Here is a 20,613-nt window from a genome sequence, read left to right as displayed (position 1 = left end):
GAAGACTACTCATTAAGTGGGTAATGACTAGTTTCTTGAGTTGGCTTATATATAGAGGGTGTGGTCAGGCATGTATGCTCTCTTGGCACTCCTAACTGACACCCACGCTCATTAGAGCTCAAGAAACCTCTCCACTCACATTTTATTGCTAGAGGTTGCATTTGTTGTGATTGGAGTGGCACTAGTGGTTTGTGTTCCCTATAGATTTTTTATTACTCTTTGGTGGTTGCCGCCACCTAGATAGCTTGGAGCTACGGTGATTCCGTGAAGCACTCAATTGGAGATTGTGAGGTGCTTTAGAGATCGATTGTAAGGGGCTATTGGGTTCATTCTTGACAGAGAGGCGAATATACACTCTAGTGGATATCGAGGCTTGTTGGAATAACTTGTGATCGAGCCGGTTCATACACAAGTGCTCATGTTGGACCAACCTTGAGGGATTGTTGTGCTTATTTTAGAGGAGCGGTGATCCTTGGACTCGCAAGTCACTGAACCACGGAGATATATCTTGTGTCACCCTCTTTGTGTGTTTTGCTCACTCTACACATGTGCTTTACATTTGTGCTATTCAATCCTTGGTGTAGAAAGAGTAGGACTTGTCTTCCTAGGGTGTTTGGCTTGCTAGTTGTTTCACTTTTCTAGTGACATATCTTAGTTGTTCTTGATCACTAGGTTGAGTAGCTCTTGTTCACCCTAGGTTTGCTAAATCATAAGTTAGAAGTAGTACTTATTAGGGCCTCCTTTTATTCTAACAAGTTTGCCTAGTTATCATTCTTTGTAGAAACATTTATGCGAAGGAGTATATGAACGGGGAAGGAGATTGCGTGAAGGAATTCATGTAGAGGATTTGTGGGGAGAATGGCACTGGGGTTAGGGCAGCGACCAAGGAATAGGGGCGCGTTGCAGGATTTTCTAGCAAGGCATTGGGATCACTCACACTTGTCCATCTAGGCACCCTAGATCAGCGTGCGATTGCGGTGATAGGCCAGGTTTGTAAATCACCGAGGCCCAACAATTCTTGTTCCTTTTTTAGATTTTTTAATTGCATAATTTGTTAAGAAAATATTTTAAAAAATAATTGTTGTCCAATTTACCTCTCTAGATTATTAAAGAAGTCAAGCTTACCTTTTTTATGGCTGACGTGGCATTACGTTAGAAAAACCACCCAAGGTAAAAACATTTTTAAATGTTAAATTAAATAAAAGGGTTAAAAGCCTGGTTTTATAAAGAAGAGGGAATTGGATTATTGTCAAAGTTGAGGGTGTCTAAAGTATTTCTTTTCCTTACTATGAGCTCAAAATATGGGAGTTTGGAGAAAACTGGTGCTCGTGGGCTCTGAGGCTGGCCCATCAAGATAGATTTCCAGGCAAGGCATGGGTAGGGCCCAACCCATGGCAAATCGCCATAGGACCCGAACGCGAACGGCCGCGTAGCTCGCCGCGATTTTTCCATTTCTCTCTCCTCCCGCGCCCCTCCCTCCGCCGGTCCGCCCACCTCCCCGCGCCCCTTGCTCACACTAGTGTTCTGTTCCCCCAATGCCCCGCGCCTCCCTTCACCCCCTCCACCGCCTGCAGATCTGCCGCTCGCCGGAGGAGGGCTCGTAGTCGCGCCGGTCGTGGCCTCGCGCACTCTCGCCTGCTTGCGGGAGGCAACGGTGACCCCGTTTCGTGTGGCGACCAGGGAACTGCGTCTCCGTTCCAGCGGGGGCCGCCTCCTGTGACTCCACTCTCCGGCCCCGCGATTCCCTGCCTCTCCGGATGCTGAGGATCAAGGCCTCTCCTAGTAAGACCCTGCTGCCACATTCCAACCCCACCCCACCCCGATTCCGGCGGTAAAAACAAGCTGTCGGTTTTGTGTGCTGTGGCGTGGGTTGCCCAAATTCATGGTTGCTTCCAGTTTTCCACCACTACTCTAGGATGGGGTTTTGCAGCTAGTTAGTGTCCTTGTGGTGTTGGAAGGAGTAACACCATACCTTTGTAGGGCTCTTAGACAACTATCGTTACTTCGTTAATGTGGAAAAGGTAGAGGGTTGTTTTCTATAATGCAATGAATGCTGAGAAATGTCGAGAGCCAAGCCTTTCACGAAATCCTTGTGCTATTGGTTTGTAAACTATTTCTCAATGTTAAAAAAGATATTTGTGCATGTAGGCGAATACACCATCCTACGTTGCACTGATTAGAGGATGTGATGGTGGTTTTAATATTTGAGGATTTGTATCAATCTCGACGCATATTTGATTATGGTGATTGTTCATGTACAAGAATAGTCTTGTACTCAAATTGTTCTATTGATTTTCTCCTTTTCCTTGTTAACTAAAATATTACTGAAGTGAAGAGCTCAGCAATGATGTCCAGTGAATTGTGTTTTTTCTGGTAGTATTAGTGATTTTGAATGTTTTCAGCTAAAAAAGTGAGAAACACAAGTAAGCGTTATGCCAAATTCTTCAATGAAGATTGGTTTAATAAGGATACAAGAAGTGTACCTAAAAGTAAAGCGTAAGTACATGTGAAAAATCAACATTTTTTCTTCTTCCCACATACATATTTTCCTTATTGTGCAAAGAATGTAATTTATCCCTATGTGATTATATGACAATATGACACGGTAGTATTCTGTGGACTATCAATGAATAGTTTTTTCCCCTAGATATCTTATTTTTCAAGGAAAAAGTGTGGTTTCAAGCATGGTTTTGGGTGCTGCTAATGCATTTGAGTAGTTAGCAATACCTTCTGATAAAATAAAAACTCATTTGCAGAAGAAAAAGTTATCAGACATGCTTGGGTCTCAGTGGAGCAAGGATGAGCTCGAGTGCTTCTATGGTGCCTACAGAAAACATGGAAAAGATTGGAGAAAGGTCTGTTTTTAAGCTTTCATAGGCACAGCTGATACAAGGGAAAGGCATCAATTTGAGTTGCACTTCCCTACATTCAATATGTTAAATCATTAACTCTGGTACTGTTATGACCGGCATTCCCTATAGGCGCAGGCCCAACAACAGCTAGGGAGGCTGCCGGTCAGAGGGGGCTAAAAGCCCATAGTTATTCTATTTTATAGTATTTTAGAGATAATTTCCTATTATTTATTAGAGAGAGGCTTATATATATTGTAAACACCCTTTGGGATTAATTAAGCAGAAACAACTATTGTTTCCGGCTTCCTCAGGGAGCCGGGAGAAACCCTAGCCGCCTTCTTCCTTCTTCCTGCCGTGAACAGTACCGCGGCACTGTAGCGACGGTCCTGTAGCGCCTCCATCCTCTGCCTTCTCGCGCCTCCGCGGCGTCTTCCTCGCTCGCTCAAGCCTCGACCTTCCCCCTCCCACTCATACAACCTGAGATCAGTTCCCGGTAGGACTAGGGTTCCTATCAGGTACCTTCTTCAATTTACTGATTTTTCATTTCACTTTCTAGATTGCTGGTGCTATCCATGATAGAACATCTGACATGGTGGAGTCTCTTTACAACATGTATAAGGTAAGTATTGGGCTGGTCATGTTATACACCCACTCCCATTCCATTTGATAACCTAAATTTCTATAGATCAGTTCAATGGATCAAGGTAGCAATGGTTGGTTTGCTTGTTCTCACATTTTTCTGCTAATTTCGCAACTATATTCCTATATACGCTTTATTGTTCCAGAGTATTAAGTTATGTGGCATATCCAGGCATACTTATCTCTTCTGGAGGGAACAGCAACTGCTGCGGGGTTAATTGCAATGATGACCGATCACTACAATATTCTGGTGAGACTATATTTAAGTGGTCAAACACTATAGGGGTTACTATTTCCATGTCTTGTTTAATTCTTTTCTCAAATACATGAAAAATCGTGTGAATGTTCATAGAAGTTGACACTTGAACAAGACATTTTTCTCCTTTTCTGTTTGCATCTTTGAGACCAAGTACTTAAGAGTAATATCGTTAGCAATGCCTCAAAAACATCCCAAGAGAGCAGTGAAGCAACAAACGGTGGCTCAAGCTTTGCATAACAGAAGATGGGTGTCAGACATCAAGGGGGCCCTAACAGTAGAGGTCCTGGTGGAGTACCTGCAAATCTGGGACTTGGTTGATGATTTTAATCTCCATCTGGACATCCCTGATCATCATCAGTGGTGGCTTACGGGGTCTAGTTCTTCGTTGAGCAAATCAGCCTACAGGGCATTTTTTTACTGGGACCATCATTTTTGCACCTTGGAAGTGGGTTTGGAAATCTTGGGGCCCTCTCTGTTGCAAATTCTTCATTTGGTTGGCAATTAAGGGCCGCTGTTGGACAGCTGACCGCCTTGCAAAAAGAGGACTTCCTCACCGTCTGTTTGCCCCCTATGTGATCAAGCTGATGAAACAATACAGATTATCCTGGTTGCTTGTGTTTTCGCAAGGCAGGTTTGGACGACTATCTTTCATGTGTTGGGCTTGCTTCCCCTTGCACCGAAGCTAGTGGATTCTCGTTTTTCTAGCTGGTGGTGCAAAACAATCAAGGATGTTCCAAAAGAAATAAGAAAAGGATTGAATTCACTCATCATTCTGGTTGCTTGGGAGTTGTGGAAGCATAGGAATGCTTGTGTCTTTGAGGGTGCTAGTCCTTGTGTTCAAAGAGTTTTAGCTGTAGTTACTGATACTGAAGAGTGTATGTTGTGGTGTTGGGCTGGAGCTAAGGCTCTGCAACAGCTTCTTAGTAGGTTGCTGCCTATAGCTGTTTAGGCGCTTTTTTGGGTAGTGGTCGTCTGTTTTTCATAGTGTGTGGTGCTAAGAGTCTTGTAATTGGTTACTTGGGGGAACAGGCTCTGCCTCTCCTCCATTTGTTTTTTGTTCTCTTAATGAAATGACACAGCTCTACTGCGTCGTTTGAGGAAAAAAATGCCTCAAAAACATTTTTTTTGCTTATTATTATATGCAAAATCAGTAATTAGTTTTGCATCAGTCACAAATGCTAAGATCTGGAACTATTTGTTGCACACAAGTAATTGTACCGAATTGTCTTGCTGGGTTCAACTCCTTATGTGATGGGCTATGTGGCTTCAGCAGCCATGAATTACATTTCAGAATAATGCTATATGCTTCAGTTACATTTATTGAAAATACTGACAAGGAAATCTGTTATGGACTGTAGGATGGAAGTAACAGTGATCGAGAAAGCAATGATTCACCAAAAGCTTCTACGAGGCCACAGAAGCGTGGTCGTGCAGAATTTCAATCTGTGTTTAAGACATCTGATTCAGATTATACTTATCTATTGCAACCTCAGCCTGCTTCATTGAGCTATGGATGCCTTTCTTTGTCGAAGAAAAAACGTTTTGGAGGTAATTTGACATATTCCAATGTACACATGTCTGGTCTTTGTAACAGGACAGGAGTGATTTTTGTACAGCTAGGAAACATACATAATTTGTCAGATATTATATTGGCTGTGGGAATCTGGGATATACAGAATTGTATGGAATAATGGTTTGGTTCCACAAATGCAATATTATGGGAGCTAGTTCCAGCAGGCCAATGAAAATCGGTGATTGTTCTCTTCTGTCACTGAACTCATAATCGACTTTGATATGCTTTGGTTGCTATAGCTTGGAGTACACAATTTAGTTTGCTCAGAAGAATGTAAGACATAATCTGCTGCTCCCCCAATCTCTCTTTTGTTTGGTTGCTGCAGATTAAGATTGGCAGCTAGTAAGATTGGCAGCTAGTGAGATTGGCTTGCAGGTGCTGTAGCAAGAATGGCAACATAGGCCATCTAGTACAAAATTGGACAGGTAGTGGGCTGATATCAGCCATGTCCTAGAGGACATAGGAGTAGTTTGTACCTTATATGGTACTCGTAGCTTGCACATATACTACACCAAAAGGCAATGGAAGTTAGCTCAGTTTGCCACACCTCTGAAGCAGCAGAGCTGCTGTGTTCGTGTTGTGCTGTGTGTGTGCTCTCTGTCCTCAAACTTCTTCAACCTCCAGCCGAGTGAGTGTGTGTGGGTGTGCTGGTAAGCTTGCTGCTTACCTGTGCAGGGAGATCGAGGGCCAACAAAGAATACGGTCCTATTTCATACTAGAACCAGAATGCAGATAAAATAATTCTGGATTCTGTTTACTTTGTTAAGCTCTGTAGTGTATGTCAGTCATTTTGGCACTGGGCTTTTAGGCAGCAGAGCATCAGTCAATTGACATCTTGACTGCACAAGCATCTATCTTAAGTTTGGATTTACAATAGTATGAAGTTACTAGTACCCTAAATCTATGGCTATGCTTCGTATCCTGTTTTTGAAGTCAGTAATACGAATATCTTTTGATGATCATAAATCTGATATAAGATCCCTCATAATAACAATCCGGATGCTAGATATGATTCTGCCAAGTATCAATCATGCAGATAGCATAATCTTCTAGTCTCATGAGATCTCTTTTTGATTTGTTATTACTATTTAGTAGGGATCTGAGTTATGTCTAATTTTCTTGTTCAAGAACATACCGTTTATTTTTTTTATACTGTGAAAATATTATTCTTAAATTGATTCTGCAACTTACTAGTATTAGAGCACAAAAAAACCCATCTGATTCCTTAATGTGGCCAGTCTTGGTGTCAATGTAGTCGGCCATTAACCTTGCAAGTCCCTCTGCGGTTTCTTTTTGCACATGAGATTTTTGTCTCTTTCAGCAAAGCGAATTTTATCACAATTTATTTTTAGAGAATGCGCTGAGCACATTTTTCCATGAAGGAAAAATTAATGATTTCATTTTCTTTTCTTCTTCTTAACCAGAAACACTTGTTTTCTTTTCTTTTACCTACCTGTAAAACCTTTCATGTTTTCACCTGATTTATGTGGTTGCATTATCTTCCTTGAATGTCAAGAACTCATGTTTTGTCATGATCCAAATTCTATTATAATATTGTTTGTCTTATGTACGTGTTGCATTGCACTATAATATAAGATTTAATGATTTCTGTAACCTGGGAAACATAGGTAGAACTATAAATTTTTGTCAGGTATCAGACTGAGTTTTTCCTGCCATAAATATGTCCTAAGTGTTCGTTTTAGTTTAGTCATTTGGTTTTGATATACACTCATGCTCTACTACTTCAGTGTGATGCTTATTTAGTTTTAGGGTAACCTGTTAGTTCTTGTTTCATTACGTCTATACAGTGCAAACCATCAATCCGCCCTTGTTTTGCAGATGAAAGTTCAGCTCTTGATGCATTACATACTTTAGCTGACCTATCTGTGAATATCCTACCACCATCTCCAGTTGTTAAATCTGGTTAGTCTTATCTTATACCATATTGTTGCTGGTACTTTTTTGTGTTTATGTTTTAAATGCTACATTCTGGTGCAACCCATTTTATTCCATTATCATATTCTTGTTGGCTTATACTAGGAACATGCAACATGACTAAGGGGCTGCACATAAACACCTAGACAAAACAGGAAGCTAGCTAGACAAATTGATTGACACGATATCTGGTGCCCCCCTCCTTGTCATGATCACTACTTCTCCAGTAGTGTCGATGATGCCGAAGGAGGTAAAGAAAGGGCTTAATTCACTGATAATCTTAGTTGCTTGGGAGATTTGGAAACATAGTTACGCCTGCGTTTTTGAGGGCGTTATACTGGTATAGCAAATGTCTTTTGAATCCCTTTGGTAGAAGTGTTCCATCGATGCCCTAATTGCTATACCTTGAAGGAAAAATCAGTTTGTTTGGCTACATTGCAAGAAATCAAAATTTGGGTGTACACTGCCAAAACTGGCTTAGCTGGTTTCTGAAACCGGCTAAGCCTGATTTTGCAAAGAACTCCCAAAATTGAGTTTTGAGAAATGCATCCAATCTATCCAAGCCCTTGATCACTTCCATTGATTACATCATTGTTATATCTCTCAGTTGAGCATGTTTGTGTAAATTTTTGGCTGTTTACAAAAACTGGCTAAGCCTGTTTCTAAAATTGGCTAAGCCTGTTTCTAAAACTGTCTAAGCCTGTTTTTGCAGCCTACCTTCAAATTTGCACAAACTTAAATTCCTTGTGCTTCAAATGTTCTATCTTATTTACCTGATATCTTATGCAAACTTTATCTATCTTTTGATCTCAGGGTCAGCAAAGATGTATATTAGAAGGGATCCCCGTCAGAGAAGGGCTGTGAGGGGAAGGCATAGCACCGACACCGGGGCCACAGGAGCAGCAAATGCTCCTGAGGACAGCGGGGCTGTTCACAGGCCGAGTAGATTAGCAGCTAAGCGGCTAGCTAGTGAGGATCTTCCCCGAGGCACTTCGCACATTGATGAGGAAGCTGAGTTACCTGGCACCTCCACAGATGATGAAACTGAGGAAGAGATAAAGGAAGATGAGCCATCTGAGCGTCCTCATGGCAAAAGAAACGCTCCAAGGCAGCATGAGTCAAGCTCAAGTCAGCAAGCTCCTATTCAGGATCCAGTCATGCTTCAAATGAGAAAGCCATCAGCTCCTGCGCATATAACTCCAACCAATTACATGGGTGCTGGTATGACTCCAAGGCAGCATGGGTCAAGGTCAAGTCATCAAGCTCCTATTCAGCATCGATTCATGCTTCGAATGCGTTAGCCAGGAGCTCCGTATAGAACTCTAACCAATTACATGTATGAAGGTATGACTAAGGTTGTGAGAGATTCGAGGAGAGTGGATCCTAGGAGTACACCTAGAGATGCTTTTGACTTTAGGTTTCACACTCGCTTTCAAGAGGATTTCTGTGAGACTGTAATCATTTCAAAGGCTAATCCAGTCCTGGTGTCTCAGTATATAGATTGGGAAAGCATGAAAAAGCACAATGACCCAATCTTGAACCAGATCATTGATGCATGCACTTCTAGAGGGTTGAAGACACTTTTGGGTTATAGGAGAGATTGGAATGTGGAGTTGATAGCCCAATTCTTTGCTACTGCTTTCTTTGATGAAAGGGCTGAACATAGAAGAAACTAGCATTGGAGACTTAATGGAGGAGATTACTCCATTACATATGAGATGTTTGCTAAGGTACTTGGCTTTAGTGGCAATGACTTGAGTCGTCCTCAGATTCACAGCGAGCATGTGTTGCCTGCATCGAGGACCAAGTTCATGTACCATGCTGCAAATCAAGGAAATTTTGAGAAGGTAAATGGCTTGTACACTTACTTCTCCATTCTCAACAGGATGTTCAGGAAGACGATCTATCTTAGAGAGGGATATGGTTCTCATGTGCCCAACTACATGAGAAATTTGCTTGCTAGGATGAGGGAAAGGGCCCCACCTTTTAGTGTATTTGACTTTGTGTGGGAGGAGATCAAGATCATATCACAGAACCCTCAGAACTATTGTGGCTTGGCACCTTACATCAAGATCATGTTAGAGAATGTGGCAGGGGATGTGACAAGGATAATTCTGAATGATCTCAAGCATAAGCCTCTGCAGTTAGTGCCAGCCAAGAATCCCACTGTACCTCCCCCTCCAGCTCCCGAAGGTGAGCCAACAGCAGCAGGCACAACAGCACCCACAGCAGCAGGCACAATAGCAACTAGCACCTCAGCAGGCGCCATGGGTGCCCCCTGTCAGTCTGGCATTCCCCATGTGTGGGACTTTCCAGAGTTTAGGTCAGATAGGGACCATGACTCCTCGTCCATCGTAAAGGTTCTGAAGACCATTTTGTCTATGTGCAAGAGCACACATGAGAAGGTGCACAAGGAGAGGCAAGCAAGAAAGAAAGATTCACAGAGGATCCGAGAGAACACGAGACACCTAAAGGAGCTTAAGATGCATGCTGGTTTAGATGTGTCTCCGGCAGGCTCAGAGGAGACAGAGACAGAGGCTGAGAGTGAGCCTGAGCAGTTCCCAAACTTTGAGACACTTGTAGCTCGGGGACAGACCGAGTAGCAGAGCATGTATGGACAAGGGTTTGCCTGAGGCGGTGGATTTGTATATGGTGGTCAGTACCACACTGGTCAGTCTTCGTCCTCAGCACCACACAGTGGCAGAAGCACTGTATTGTGGCTTCTAAAGCCACCAGACCCTTAGCACCGGCATGGCACCACATGTGTATCTTATCATTCACTGCTCGTAAGGAGTAACTGGGCAGATGGAGAGCCATTGTTGAAAAACAATGTCATTACACTGCTTCCAGAGCATCCAGGCACCAAGGATGACTCAGTTTTGAACCCCTTATGCAAGTCCACACCTGTAATCGTCTATACCCTGTGCCACCATTAGGCGAAGACCGTGCCCTCAGGACTTGGCGTGAGCTCCTGCAGGCCGAACCTGCTGAAGAGCTGGTGCCACAACTCTAAGTCTCTAATGCTGAAGCAGGCTCTAGTGCTAAGATTCAGTTTCAGATTTGTGATTTTCTGCTGAACGTTGATCTCATCATTAACAAAGAGGAGGCACCTGTACTGTACTCCTACATGCTTCTCCCAAGCCACACTCTCTCTCTCAAAGAAAAAGAAAAGAAATCCTGAAACCATCTACTTTTACCTGAATTGGGATGTTAACCTTTACCTTCACACTGTACTCTAACAGTGCTTGTAAAATTTGTCATGCTTGCATCAAGCAGAGTTTATATATAGGTATATATAATGAAAGTTTCATTCACATTATACAATTGTCAAATCCTGTACCCATTCCACCAATTCGTCCGTAAATGAAAAGTGCTATTCGGAGTGCAGCAAAGGATCATGAGTCAAAACACCCGAAACCAACCCCATTTTCTTTTTTACAGCAAAAGAATGTTCCTCCTTTCTTTGTACAACAAACCAATATGTTACACTAAGCTAATGCCAGGTGAACCACCATAAAAATAAGATAAAATAAAATAAAATCCACCAATGCCGCCGGCAAGCATCAGCAAACAGAACCAAACAATCTGTCCGTCTCTGCTGTGTGTATCTACCCATGCTGTATCCTGCAGATTTCTACCGACGAAGTGATGATGCAGTAGCTTCTCTGCATCCTGTAACTGCATGCCTGCATCGCCGGTCAGGACTCAGGACTCAGGACAGGACGGCGGGAGGAGGAGCGCAGTAGAAGGGGAGGATTTCCTGGTCGGAATCCGAGCTCCGTTTCTTCTCCGGGCTGGACGACGCCTGGTGGTCGCCGGAGCCGCGGCGGCGGCCACCGCCGGCGTTCACGTCAGGCTCGTCCTCGTCCGCCGCCCGTCTCCTGAACGAGGCGATGCCGCTCCGGCAGAGCGGGCAGGGGATGGTGCCGGCGATCCCCGGCACGTCGTAGGACTTGATCACCGAGCACAGGTCCAGCGCGCACTTGACGCACAGCTCGTGCCCGCACACTGTGATGAACGAACGAACAGGGTTAGCATTTCCAAGAAGAGATTTGTAACTAATAACTAGAGACTAACGAACGAACCTTCGGCTGCGACGGTGCAGGGTCTTTCGAGGCAGACTGCGCAGGCGTCGCCGTCGTCGTCGGCGCCGCCGTCCAGGACCTCCGGCGGCGACGTGTTCAGAACCAGGCCGCAGTCCCTGCATGTCGTTCACCAACCAAGTACCAAACCATCCATCCGTGATCAGAACGAAGTTGCCTTTCCACTGCTCGTGACGATCCTTACAGTTACTACTGAAGAAACGGCGGAGATGGGTAGGTACCTTGCGAGGGTGAGCACGCTGGCGAGCGGCGACGAGAGGTAGGCGGAGGGCGGGAACTTGGGGATGGGCAGGTGAGACTTGGGGGACAGGACGTGCTCCAGCCAATGGCAGCCCCACGTCCTAGCCACGTCCACCGGGAGCCACCTGACTAGCCGAGAATAATCCGAGCGTCATGGGATGGACGGGACGGTGACCGCCTCACTGGCCGACGACATGGACGAAAGAGAAAGAAAAGAATTCCTTCAATTACATTACCCGTTGCAGTTGACGGCGGTCCTGTCGGCTCCTCGCGACACGAGGATCTGGCAGCACTTGACCTCGCCGCCCGAGGCGGCGTAGTGCAGCGGCGTGCTCCCGGCTCCGATGGACGTCATGGGCGACGCGGCGCAGGGCAGCGTGGGCGCGGCGACGTCGGCGCGCTCGTCGATGAGCAGGTGCACGCAGTCGGCGTGCCCGTGCAACGCCGCCAGGTGGAGCGCCGTCACGCCGCCGCTGGCCGCCCTGTTCACGAGCTTGCTGCTGGCGTTGCTGCCGTTGCCGCCGGCGCCGGCGAGAAGCAGGCGCGCGCACTTGACGTGGCCGCCGGCCGCCGCCAGGTGCAGCGCCGTCCGGCTGCTCAGGCTGTCCACCTTGGACACCTGTTCAGCCAACCACCGTACGTGTACAAGTCCAACCACCATCAGTTGTGTTGTGACCACACAAATCAACCAACCAAGCATTGCAAATTGCAACGATCAAAATCTGGCATTGTCAGCAGCACTGTGCTGCATTCACTCACGTTGCATCGGAAAACCAGCAGCGTCTGAACCACCTCCCAGTGACCGAACCGGCACGCCTGCATCAACGCCGTCTGCAATTTGACCCACGTGTTTGTATCAAAAACATGAGGCTGACAGGATTTAAACACAATACACCGGAAACTAGTTGCATCCGTAAACCAACCGAGGGCAATGTTCGGCAGAGCTCCCGGCCCGTAGAAGATTGCACGGCTCGGGACGGTCAACAGAGACCCGATCGAGTCGTGCAATCTTCAACGGTTCGTTTACGAATTAATAGATAATAAAGAATGACGTTGGATGGATCGGAGCGGTTTAATTGAATTACCTGACCGTAAATGTTCCTGGCATTCACATCTGCTCCGTTCTCCAGCAGCAACGCAGCAATCTGGTGATGACGACCATTGTTACATACAGGAGTTGGATTAGGACGAACGAACGAACGAATCACAATTCACAAGATCGACAACAGGGTACACGCCAAGTTTAAGGCTGATGCTCAGCTGGAGCGTACTGTAGGTCGTCGTCCCAACCGTTTTGGCAGCGATTTTTTCTTTTCGTAGCGTCCTTTTTTGCTTTGATTGTCTACTGATGATGCGATTTTTCTTCCTGGATCGAGGGTGCATTGCACGTATTTTTCATTAATATATATGAGGGGATCGGAGCGAGATGACACATACAACTTGTTCGCTGGTTGGTTTCTGGGCTAATAAGCCCAGCTGGTGTTGGTTTGTTGTGAGAGGAAAACACTGTTGGATGGCTGATAAGCCCTGGCTGAAACCAACAAGCGAACAGACCGATAATTAGCATGCATGCACTGATAGCAACATCTATGAATGGTCGTCTGTGATATTTGAGTGCACCCGAGAACTAAAATCATTTCGGTTTATTTTTTCCATTAATTGTTGCCCACCAGCGTGTGGGCAAATGTTTGCAACATGAGGAAATTTCAAAGAGTTTATTTGGGAACGAGATGGCCCTTTCACATTCTCTGGAAGGAAAAATACGTGTGGCGGTAGATTTTGTGTCACTGTCCTAGTTATTAATTCTGCGTGACACCCTCCTGTATTCAACTTTCAAGGACGAAAATGATGACGAGTCAACCAATCAAACAAACAAAAAAGCTGGATCTACTACTATTACCAATCGTCATCGCTCAGCAGGCGACAACAACGTGTAGAAATAGTAATCCCGTATTAGGAGGCCACTTGCTCAACGTTACATCTTGTATTAAAAACACGTCACGGACTGTTCCTTGGTTCGTCACATGCTAATATAACGAAATGATCTTGGTTTGATCTATATATGGTTTTGGCAAGATTTTTTTAGGTCCGGTGTCGCCTCACGAATTTATCTCAAAAAGTTTGATTGACAGCAGAATAAGGACTCCTTTAGAATGCAAGATTTTTTTTAAACATTTTTTTTGTGTGGAAATAGACTGATGCTCATATATATATTTTTTATAAAATTTCTAGGTTAAATTTGGGTACATATAACAGTTATACGTACACAAATTGAACGCAGCAATTTCATAAAAAAAAAGCTAAAAATGTCAAGGGGATCTACCCGTGCATGGACATGTTTTAGTCACTTTATTACTGCTACTACTAGCCTAGTTGAAATTTTAATTACGTGCCACGTATGCAAGCATGCCTGAAACGTTGTTATGGGCTCCAAATTCGAGCACTGCTGGACATTTTTTTGTTGTTGTTGGTAAAGAAAAAAGACACATGGAGCATTGAGATGCATGCAGGAAGAAAAAGCAGTGTACCTAAAAGTCAAAATAGACAAGGAAAGATTGTCAGGATATGCTCTAACGCTCATATACACACACTCTATCTTTGTATTTACGCTTCCTCAAGCTCAAGACGTGGCGTATTGATTTTTTAGCTAAAGCTCAAACTACTTAACACCTTTTTTTTTCTTGTCCCTATTACCAATTAAGTTGCACGCACTGACCAACAAATATAAAAGCAAGATCGGTGAACAAAGATTGAAAATAAACAATCTATGATATTTATTTTGCTATAGCTAGCAGTTGTTTTGCAAAACTATTATATATATATACTCTATAGTAGTAAAAAAAATCGGAGAGAGAGCTAGCGTGCGCTTGCATGCTAGCTCTAGTACGCCAACACAGCAGCAGCTTATGGTGCACCTCCGGCGTTATCGGCAACGGCACGTACCTCGTGGTGGCCTTTGGCGGCGGCGAGGTGGAGCGGCGAGTTGAGGCTGCCGAAGGCGGCGCAGCGGGCGAGCCCCGGGTTGGCCTCCAGTAGCCGCCGCACCTCCGCCGCGTCGCCGTCCCTCGCGGCTGCCGCCAGCCGCTCGCCGAGCCCCGTGCACCCCAGGGCGTTGCCCATGCGTCGTCGTTCACGCGCGCCGCCGCGCCGGCCGGCCGCCCGTGAGCAGTGAGCTACTTCTTCTTCTACCTGCTGGCCACCAGTTAGCTAGTAGCTCGAGTAGTTGCAACTTGCAAGGGGAGGCGTCGTGTGGCGGCGCTAGATCACGCTGCAAACGTGATCGAGGAGCCGAGCCGGCCGGGGACCGGGGCGTTGGCAAAAAACTAGCTAGCTAGATGGCTGCGGCGATTCTGCTGAGCTACGCCTACACGCCTCCGCTAGCGCTCGGCAGCCTCCCTGTCCCTCTGCCCTCTGGTGGTCTTATACGAATACGACACTGGCTAACTCTCCGGCCGGTCACTGCAGCTAGCTGCCGAGACGAGACCCAATGGCTGCGATGATGAGAGGTTTTCCTCTGGTCATCTATCTACCTCTTCGTCTAGTAGCTCTCTTGGTGAATATATGAGATTACATTAATTAGCTGGGCAGGCAGGCAGGCAGGCATTAGTGTATTGATTAAAAAAGTGTGTGATCTGTTTTGCAGGAACACCCTTGTGGATTTGCTGATTATAAATATGTGTATGGAGGAAGCGGGTTAATTTTGATATGGACGTGATCTTAAACGAAATGCATCGATCGTGCATGTGGTTTTCGCTATGGACGACACCTCTGATGGCCAGCTCGAAGCCAGTATATGTGCATGTGGGGGAAAAAAAAGAGGGACCAGAAACCTTTGAGCTAACGTGAAGAGAAGAGTCGTTACGGTCTCAATATACGAGAGACATAACTCTTCTATATATTTTTATTATCTTAACAGCGAATATATGAATAAAAAACACTCTTACTGTAGGAGGTTCCCTACCGTACAAACAATTTTTAGATGTGATCAAAGGTTATTCACTCGATCTGGTTACACATTTTGACCATTCTTTTTTACTTTAATAATATCACAGTGGCGATAATATAATTATTGAAATAATACTGTGGCGTTTTATTTCAAATATGAATCCAAGCTACCATTTTATAGCTAGTACCTGAAGATCTGCGTGAAATCATGTCGTTGAAATGAAGCGTGGGCATATATTATTATCTTATTTATTTGGCCAACAAAAAACAGCGCGTTAATTCTCAAGGCCTGGAAGTTACCACGTTGACCGGATAAAAAAAATTGAAGTGCATTTCTACATGATCCATTGCTGCCATTACGCAAGAAATAACCCAGAAATATCCCCCTTCATTATATTTCACTATTACCAACACATTCTATTATTACAAAAATACCTTCTTTATGTTAGTCAAGTGATTGAATCTTTGCTTTGGAATAAAAGGCTATTCAAAGTTGCATTTCGAAATATATTTTTACATAAAAATGGTTGAAAAACTAAACATATCAACATGAGAAAATAGGCATAGAAAATTCATAAGATAAGACTAGTAGCTAACAGGGTAACTAATGAAGGCTTGATCTTTAGAGCTAATGGAAAAACTTTGGCCCTGTTCGCTTGAGCTTATCATCTAGAATCAGCCCTACTTTTTCAGCTATGAAACAATGTTTTTCTCTCACAACAAATCAGCCCTACAAATCAACTGCAGCAGCAGTAAGTCTTGCCGAACAGGGCCTTGATATCTGGCGGCCAAAAAGGAGACATGACAGAGCTATTAAAAAACAAAGCGGGATGTAAATGTGAATTTCACAAGATAACATGAGTTCTTGTACCAAGATTGGGCTCATATATGCTTGAGGTCGTGGCGTAACCAACAATAATAGACAGAGATATAATACGCAGATCCCTCATGGTGAGGAACAACTAGTTTTGGTGAGTACAAACTCTAATGAAACCTTTGGCTTTCGAGTAGGGCATTAGAGTAAAGCGGATGAGAAGAATCCAAGCTAAGTTGTATAAAAAGATTAAATGATATTATACTAGTCGCGCAATTATGCGGGTCAATCTATATAAACATAATTTGAGGCAGTACATGCTAGTATGTAACCCCCTACCAATAACTCTAAATCGGGTATAACAACTCCACATCAATTCATACTAGCATTCAGCTAATTCACTATGTCCTTTTCTCTCTCTTGTCACTTGGCAAGTGTAACAACTAACATGTCCTTTCTCTCTTTTTGTTGTCACATATATGGTCCTAAGTCTAGATCGACTCAACTAACAGTTAGCTACTAAAAATAGCTGAAGGTGGATCTAAACAAGCCTAGCTAATTATTGGCTACATATTTAGCTAACAACCCCTTCGTCCCACAAAGAATGTCATTCTCATTATCCGAGAAGTCAAATATTTTTAACTTTGACTAATTATATATAAAAAATATTAATATTATAATGCATAACTAGTACCATTAGATGAATTGCTAAATATATTTTCATATTAATTTATTTAGTGATATAAATGTTGCTAATATTTTTAATAAAGCTGGTCAAACTTGATAACGTCATTTTTTCTAGAACGGGGGAGTATCTCACTAGCTTCCTAGCCCAGCTAATAGATCGCTAAGACAATTTTACCATCCCATATATCTCGAGAAGGTGAAGGGCATTATGGATAAAACCATCAATTCATCCACCTTTAGCTCTATGATCCAAATAACACTCAACTTAAAAGTAGCTAGCTAATATCAACTATAAACTATTGGATCCAAAAGGGCCTGTATCTCCTTTTGATTGTACATTGAGGACCTAGCTAGCCACCTACTGTTGGCTCCTTATGTCTCCTTGCCGACATATAAGTGAAACTTAATCACGAAACGAGAGATCAAACACGTGCAAGCAAAATTGTACTACTTACTTGTGGTCGGTGTATTAACATCTTTCACCTTTGTATCTACATTCTGCTAGCGAGATGAGATGTAGTTTGTGGTGCTACACTAATCACGCATATACCCTTAAGGCTTGGTGTGGATTTTGTCGGATTCACTTCAATCCACATGTGTTGGGGTGGAATTTAGTTTAACACCCCACGTGAGTAGACAGTATGGTCTATTCCTATTTACTCTAACAGATTTGGTTATACATTTTGATTGTTACTTTTTATCATAATAATATCTCAGTGGCAATGAGATAATTATTGAAATAATACATGGCGCTTTATTTGAAATATGAATCCAAGCCACCATTTTATTGCTAGTATATGAAGATCTGCGTGAAATCATGTTGTTGAAATGAAGCGTGAGCATATAGTATTATCTTATTTATTTGGCCAACAAAAAAACATCGTATTAAACTATTAATTCTCAAGGCCTGGAAATTACCACATTGACCGGAGAAATAAAATTGTAGTAGATTTCTGCATGACCCATCTCGTTGCCATTACGCAAGAAATAACCCACAAATATACCCTTCAATCTATTTCACTATTACCGACACATTTAAAGTTGCATTTCAATGTGATTGGCGATTCAAAGTTGCATTTCGCAATATATTTTTTTACATAAAAACGATAGAAAAACTAAACATATCAATATGAGAAAGTAAGCATAGAAAGTTCCCAAGATATAGACTTGTAGTTAAAATGGCAACTAATGAAGGCATGATCTATAGATATTTATAGAGCTAATGGAAAAACTATGATATCTGGCAACGAAAGGAGACATGGCAATGCCATTAAAAAACAAGTGGGGATGTAAATGTGAATTGTACAATATAACATGAATTCTTTTGTGTACTAAGATTGGGATCATATATATAGCTTGAGGTCATGGCGTAACCAACAATAGACAGAGATATAACACGCAGATCACTCATGGTGAGGAACAACTAGTTTTGGTGAGTACAAACTCTAATGAAACCTTTGGCTTTCGAGTAGGGCATTAGAGTAATGAGTACAAACTCTAATGAAACCTTTGGCTTTCGAGTAGGGCATTAGAGTAAAGCGGATGAGAAGAATCCAAGCTAAGTTGTATAAGAAGATTAAAGGATATTATACTAGTCGCGCAATTGTGCGGGTCACCTTCCTAGATCTATGTAAACATAAATTGAGGCAGTACTTGCTAGTATGTAACCCCCTACCATTAACTCTAAATCGGGTATAACAACTCCGCATCAATTCATACTAGCATTCAGCTAATTCATTATGGCCTTTTCTCTCTCTGGTCACTTGGCAAGTGTAACAACTAACATGTCTTTTCTCTCTTTTTGTCGTCACATATATGGTCCTAAGTCTAGATCGACTTAACTAACAGTTAGCTACTAAAACTAGCTAAAGGTGGATCCAAACAAGCCTAGCTAATTATTGGGTACATATTTAGCTAACAACCCCTCTGTTCCATAAAGAATGTCATTCTCACTATCCGAGAAGTCAAATATTTTTAACTTTGACCAATTATATATAAAAATATTAATATTTGTATTGCATAATTAGTACCATTAGATGAGTTGCTAAATATATTTTCATATTAAATTTATTTAGTGATACAAATGTTGCTAATATTTTCAATAAAGCTGGCCAAACTTGGTAACGTCATTTTTTCTAGGACGGGGGGTTGGGAGTATCTCACTACCTGCCTAGCCCAACTAATAGATCGCTAAGACAATTTTACCATCCCACATATCTCTAGAAGGTGAAGGGCATTATAGATAAAACCATCGATTCATCCACCTTTAGTTCTATGATCCAAATAACATTCAACTTAAAAGTAGCTACCCAAATTTCTGAGAAACCAACATGGCCCTATAAACTATTAGATCCAAAAGGGCTTGTATCTCCTTTTGATTGTATATATAGGTGAGGACCTAGCTAGCCACCTACTATTGGCTCCTTATGTCTCCTTGACGACATATGTGAAACTTAATCACGAAATGAGAGATCAAACACGTGCAAGCAAAATGGCACTACTTACCTGTGGTCGGTGTATTAACATCTTTCACCTTTGTATCTACATTCTGCTAGCGAGATGAGATGTAGTTCGTGGTGCTACACTAACCACGCATATACCTTAAAGCCTGATTTGAATTTTATCGGATTCACTTTAATCCATATGTGTTGTGTCACACCCGATTTCGTAGAGCCAAAATCGGGTGCACATCATATGTGTGCCAGGATCAATTTTCACACATATGACTTGACATCATCAATGATACAGTGTATGAAAAAGAGTAAATTAATATTATTACATGGTCATCAGAGTTTGATTACCAGCGAAGCGTCTTATTATAGAGAAAAGGCGAAACATCAATGCCCTCCATAGGAAGGTCGACGACAGCACACGCGCCTAACACGCGCCTAACACCTAGGAATATCCTCTGGATGCTCATCCCAAGCTTCATCTTCTGAGCATCCTTTAATTTTATTTGAGGAATAGCAAGGGTGAGTACTTATCGTACTCAGCAAGTACAGGCAAAAAATAATATGAAATGCAAGGCTTAAAACAAGGATAAAGCTGACTCGGACTTATTGCAGGTTCGTATTTTTAGTTGGCAAAGTTTTATTAAAACAACCTATATTCACTAAGTGAGTATAGGGATACCCAAGCCCTTAATTAAATGTGAGTATCATCATTAATTATATAAAACTATTCCAAAGATGCCATCTCCATTGTCATACAGCGTAGCCATGCCCAAAATCAAAACTGAGGTAGCCACCTCCTCATCAAAGGACATAGAAATGCCCAGCAAATTCCCAGAAACTCCATTTATAAACATGTGAGATCCATTTCTAATCATGTGAGGGTCTAGGCTGCTCGTATCTGTGAGCACGGTTAATATATCAGTTTTACACTCTGCAGAGGTTGTACACTTTCACCCCAAGTCGTGATTCCCATTTGCCCGGGGCTTGCAAGACCCTCAAACACTTCCAAGGTGAGCGGGCAGGGTTTCACTATGAGACTTTTCACAGTTTCTACTAGTAGGAAGCAACCCGCTAGGTTTTAGTCTAGCGCATGGTTAGCCGTCCCCATAGGGA

The 20,613-nt window shown here is 43.0% G+C and overlaps 2 protein-coding genes across 2 annotated transcripts; one reads left to right on the top strand and one right to left on the bottom strand.

Moving 5' to 3' along the window:
• Positions 1-1,654: 1,654 nt before the first annotated feature.
• Positions 1,655-10,442, top strand: LOC136528189 (uncharacterized). Its single transcript, XM_066521116.1, has 7 exons — positions 1,655-1,782; positions 2,757-2,855; positions 3,409-3,471; positions 3,664-3,741; positions 5,109-5,298; positions 7,163-7,246; positions 8,072-10,442. The coding sequence occupies exons 2-7, from the start codon at positions 2,775-2,777 to the stop codon at positions 8,557-8,559; spliced, it is 984 nt and encodes a 327-aa protein (XP_066377213.1). The 5' UTR covers positions 1,655-1,782; positions 2,757-2,774; the 3' UTR covers positions 8,560-10,442.
• A 213-nt stretch (positions 10,443-10,655) lies between these two features.
• On the bottom strand, positions 10,656-15,159 carry LOC136528188 (probable E3 ubiquitin-protein ligase XBOS36). Its single transcript, XM_066521115.1, has 7 exons — positions 14,545-15,159; positions 12,687-12,746; positions 12,361-12,432; positions 11,838-12,220; positions 11,583-11,726; positions 11,344-11,459; positions 10,656-11,266 (listed from the first exon to the last, which is right to left on the bottom strand). The coding sequence occupies exons 1-7, from the start codon at positions 14,719-14,721 to the stop codon at positions 10,971-10,973; spliced, it is 1,248 nt and encodes a 415-aa protein (XP_066377212.1). The 5' UTR covers positions 14,722-15,159; the 3' UTR covers positions 10,656-10,970.
• Positions 15,160-20,613: the final 5,454 nt, after the last annotated feature.

This window comes from Miscanthus floridulus, chromosome 19, assembly GCF_019320115.1.
Source record: "Miscanthus floridulus cultivar M001 chromosome 19, ASM1932011v1, whole genome shotgun sequence".
NCBI classification, from domain to species: Eukaryota; Viridiplantae; Streptophyta; class Magnoliopsida; order Poales; family Poaceae; genus Miscanthus; species Miscanthus floridulus.
Note: the sequence above shows the minus strand (reverse complement) of the source record. Positions and strands in the feature narration are given on the sequence as shown.

Bases quoted from the DNA above. Each gene is read 5' to 3' on its own strand.
- LOC136528189 (XM_066521116.1), top strand. From the start codon at position 2,775: ATGCTTGGGTCTCAGTGGAGCAAGGATGAGCTCGAGTGCTTCTATGGT. The intron at 2,856-3,408 runs GTCTGTTTTTAA...TTCACTTTCTAG, and splicing joins ATGGAAAAGATTGGAGAAAG to ATTGCTGGTGCTATCCATGA. The intron at 5,299-7,162 runs GTAATTTGACAT...CTTGTTTTGCAG, and splicing joins GAAGAAAAAACGTTTTGGAG to ATGAAAGTTCAGCTCTTGAT.
- LOC136528188 (XM_066521115.1), bottom strand. From the start codon at position 14,721: ATGGGCAACGCCCTGGGGTGCACGGGGCTCGGCGAGCGGCTGGCGGCA. The intron at 11,727-11,837 runs GTAATGTAATTG...TCGGCTAGTCAG, and splicing joins ACCGCCGTCAACTGCAACGG to GTGGCTCCCGGTGGACGTGG. The intron at 11,460-11,582 runs GTACCTACCCAT...AACGACATGCAG, and splicing joins AGCGTGCTCACCCTCGCAAG to GGACTGCGGCCTGGTTCTGA.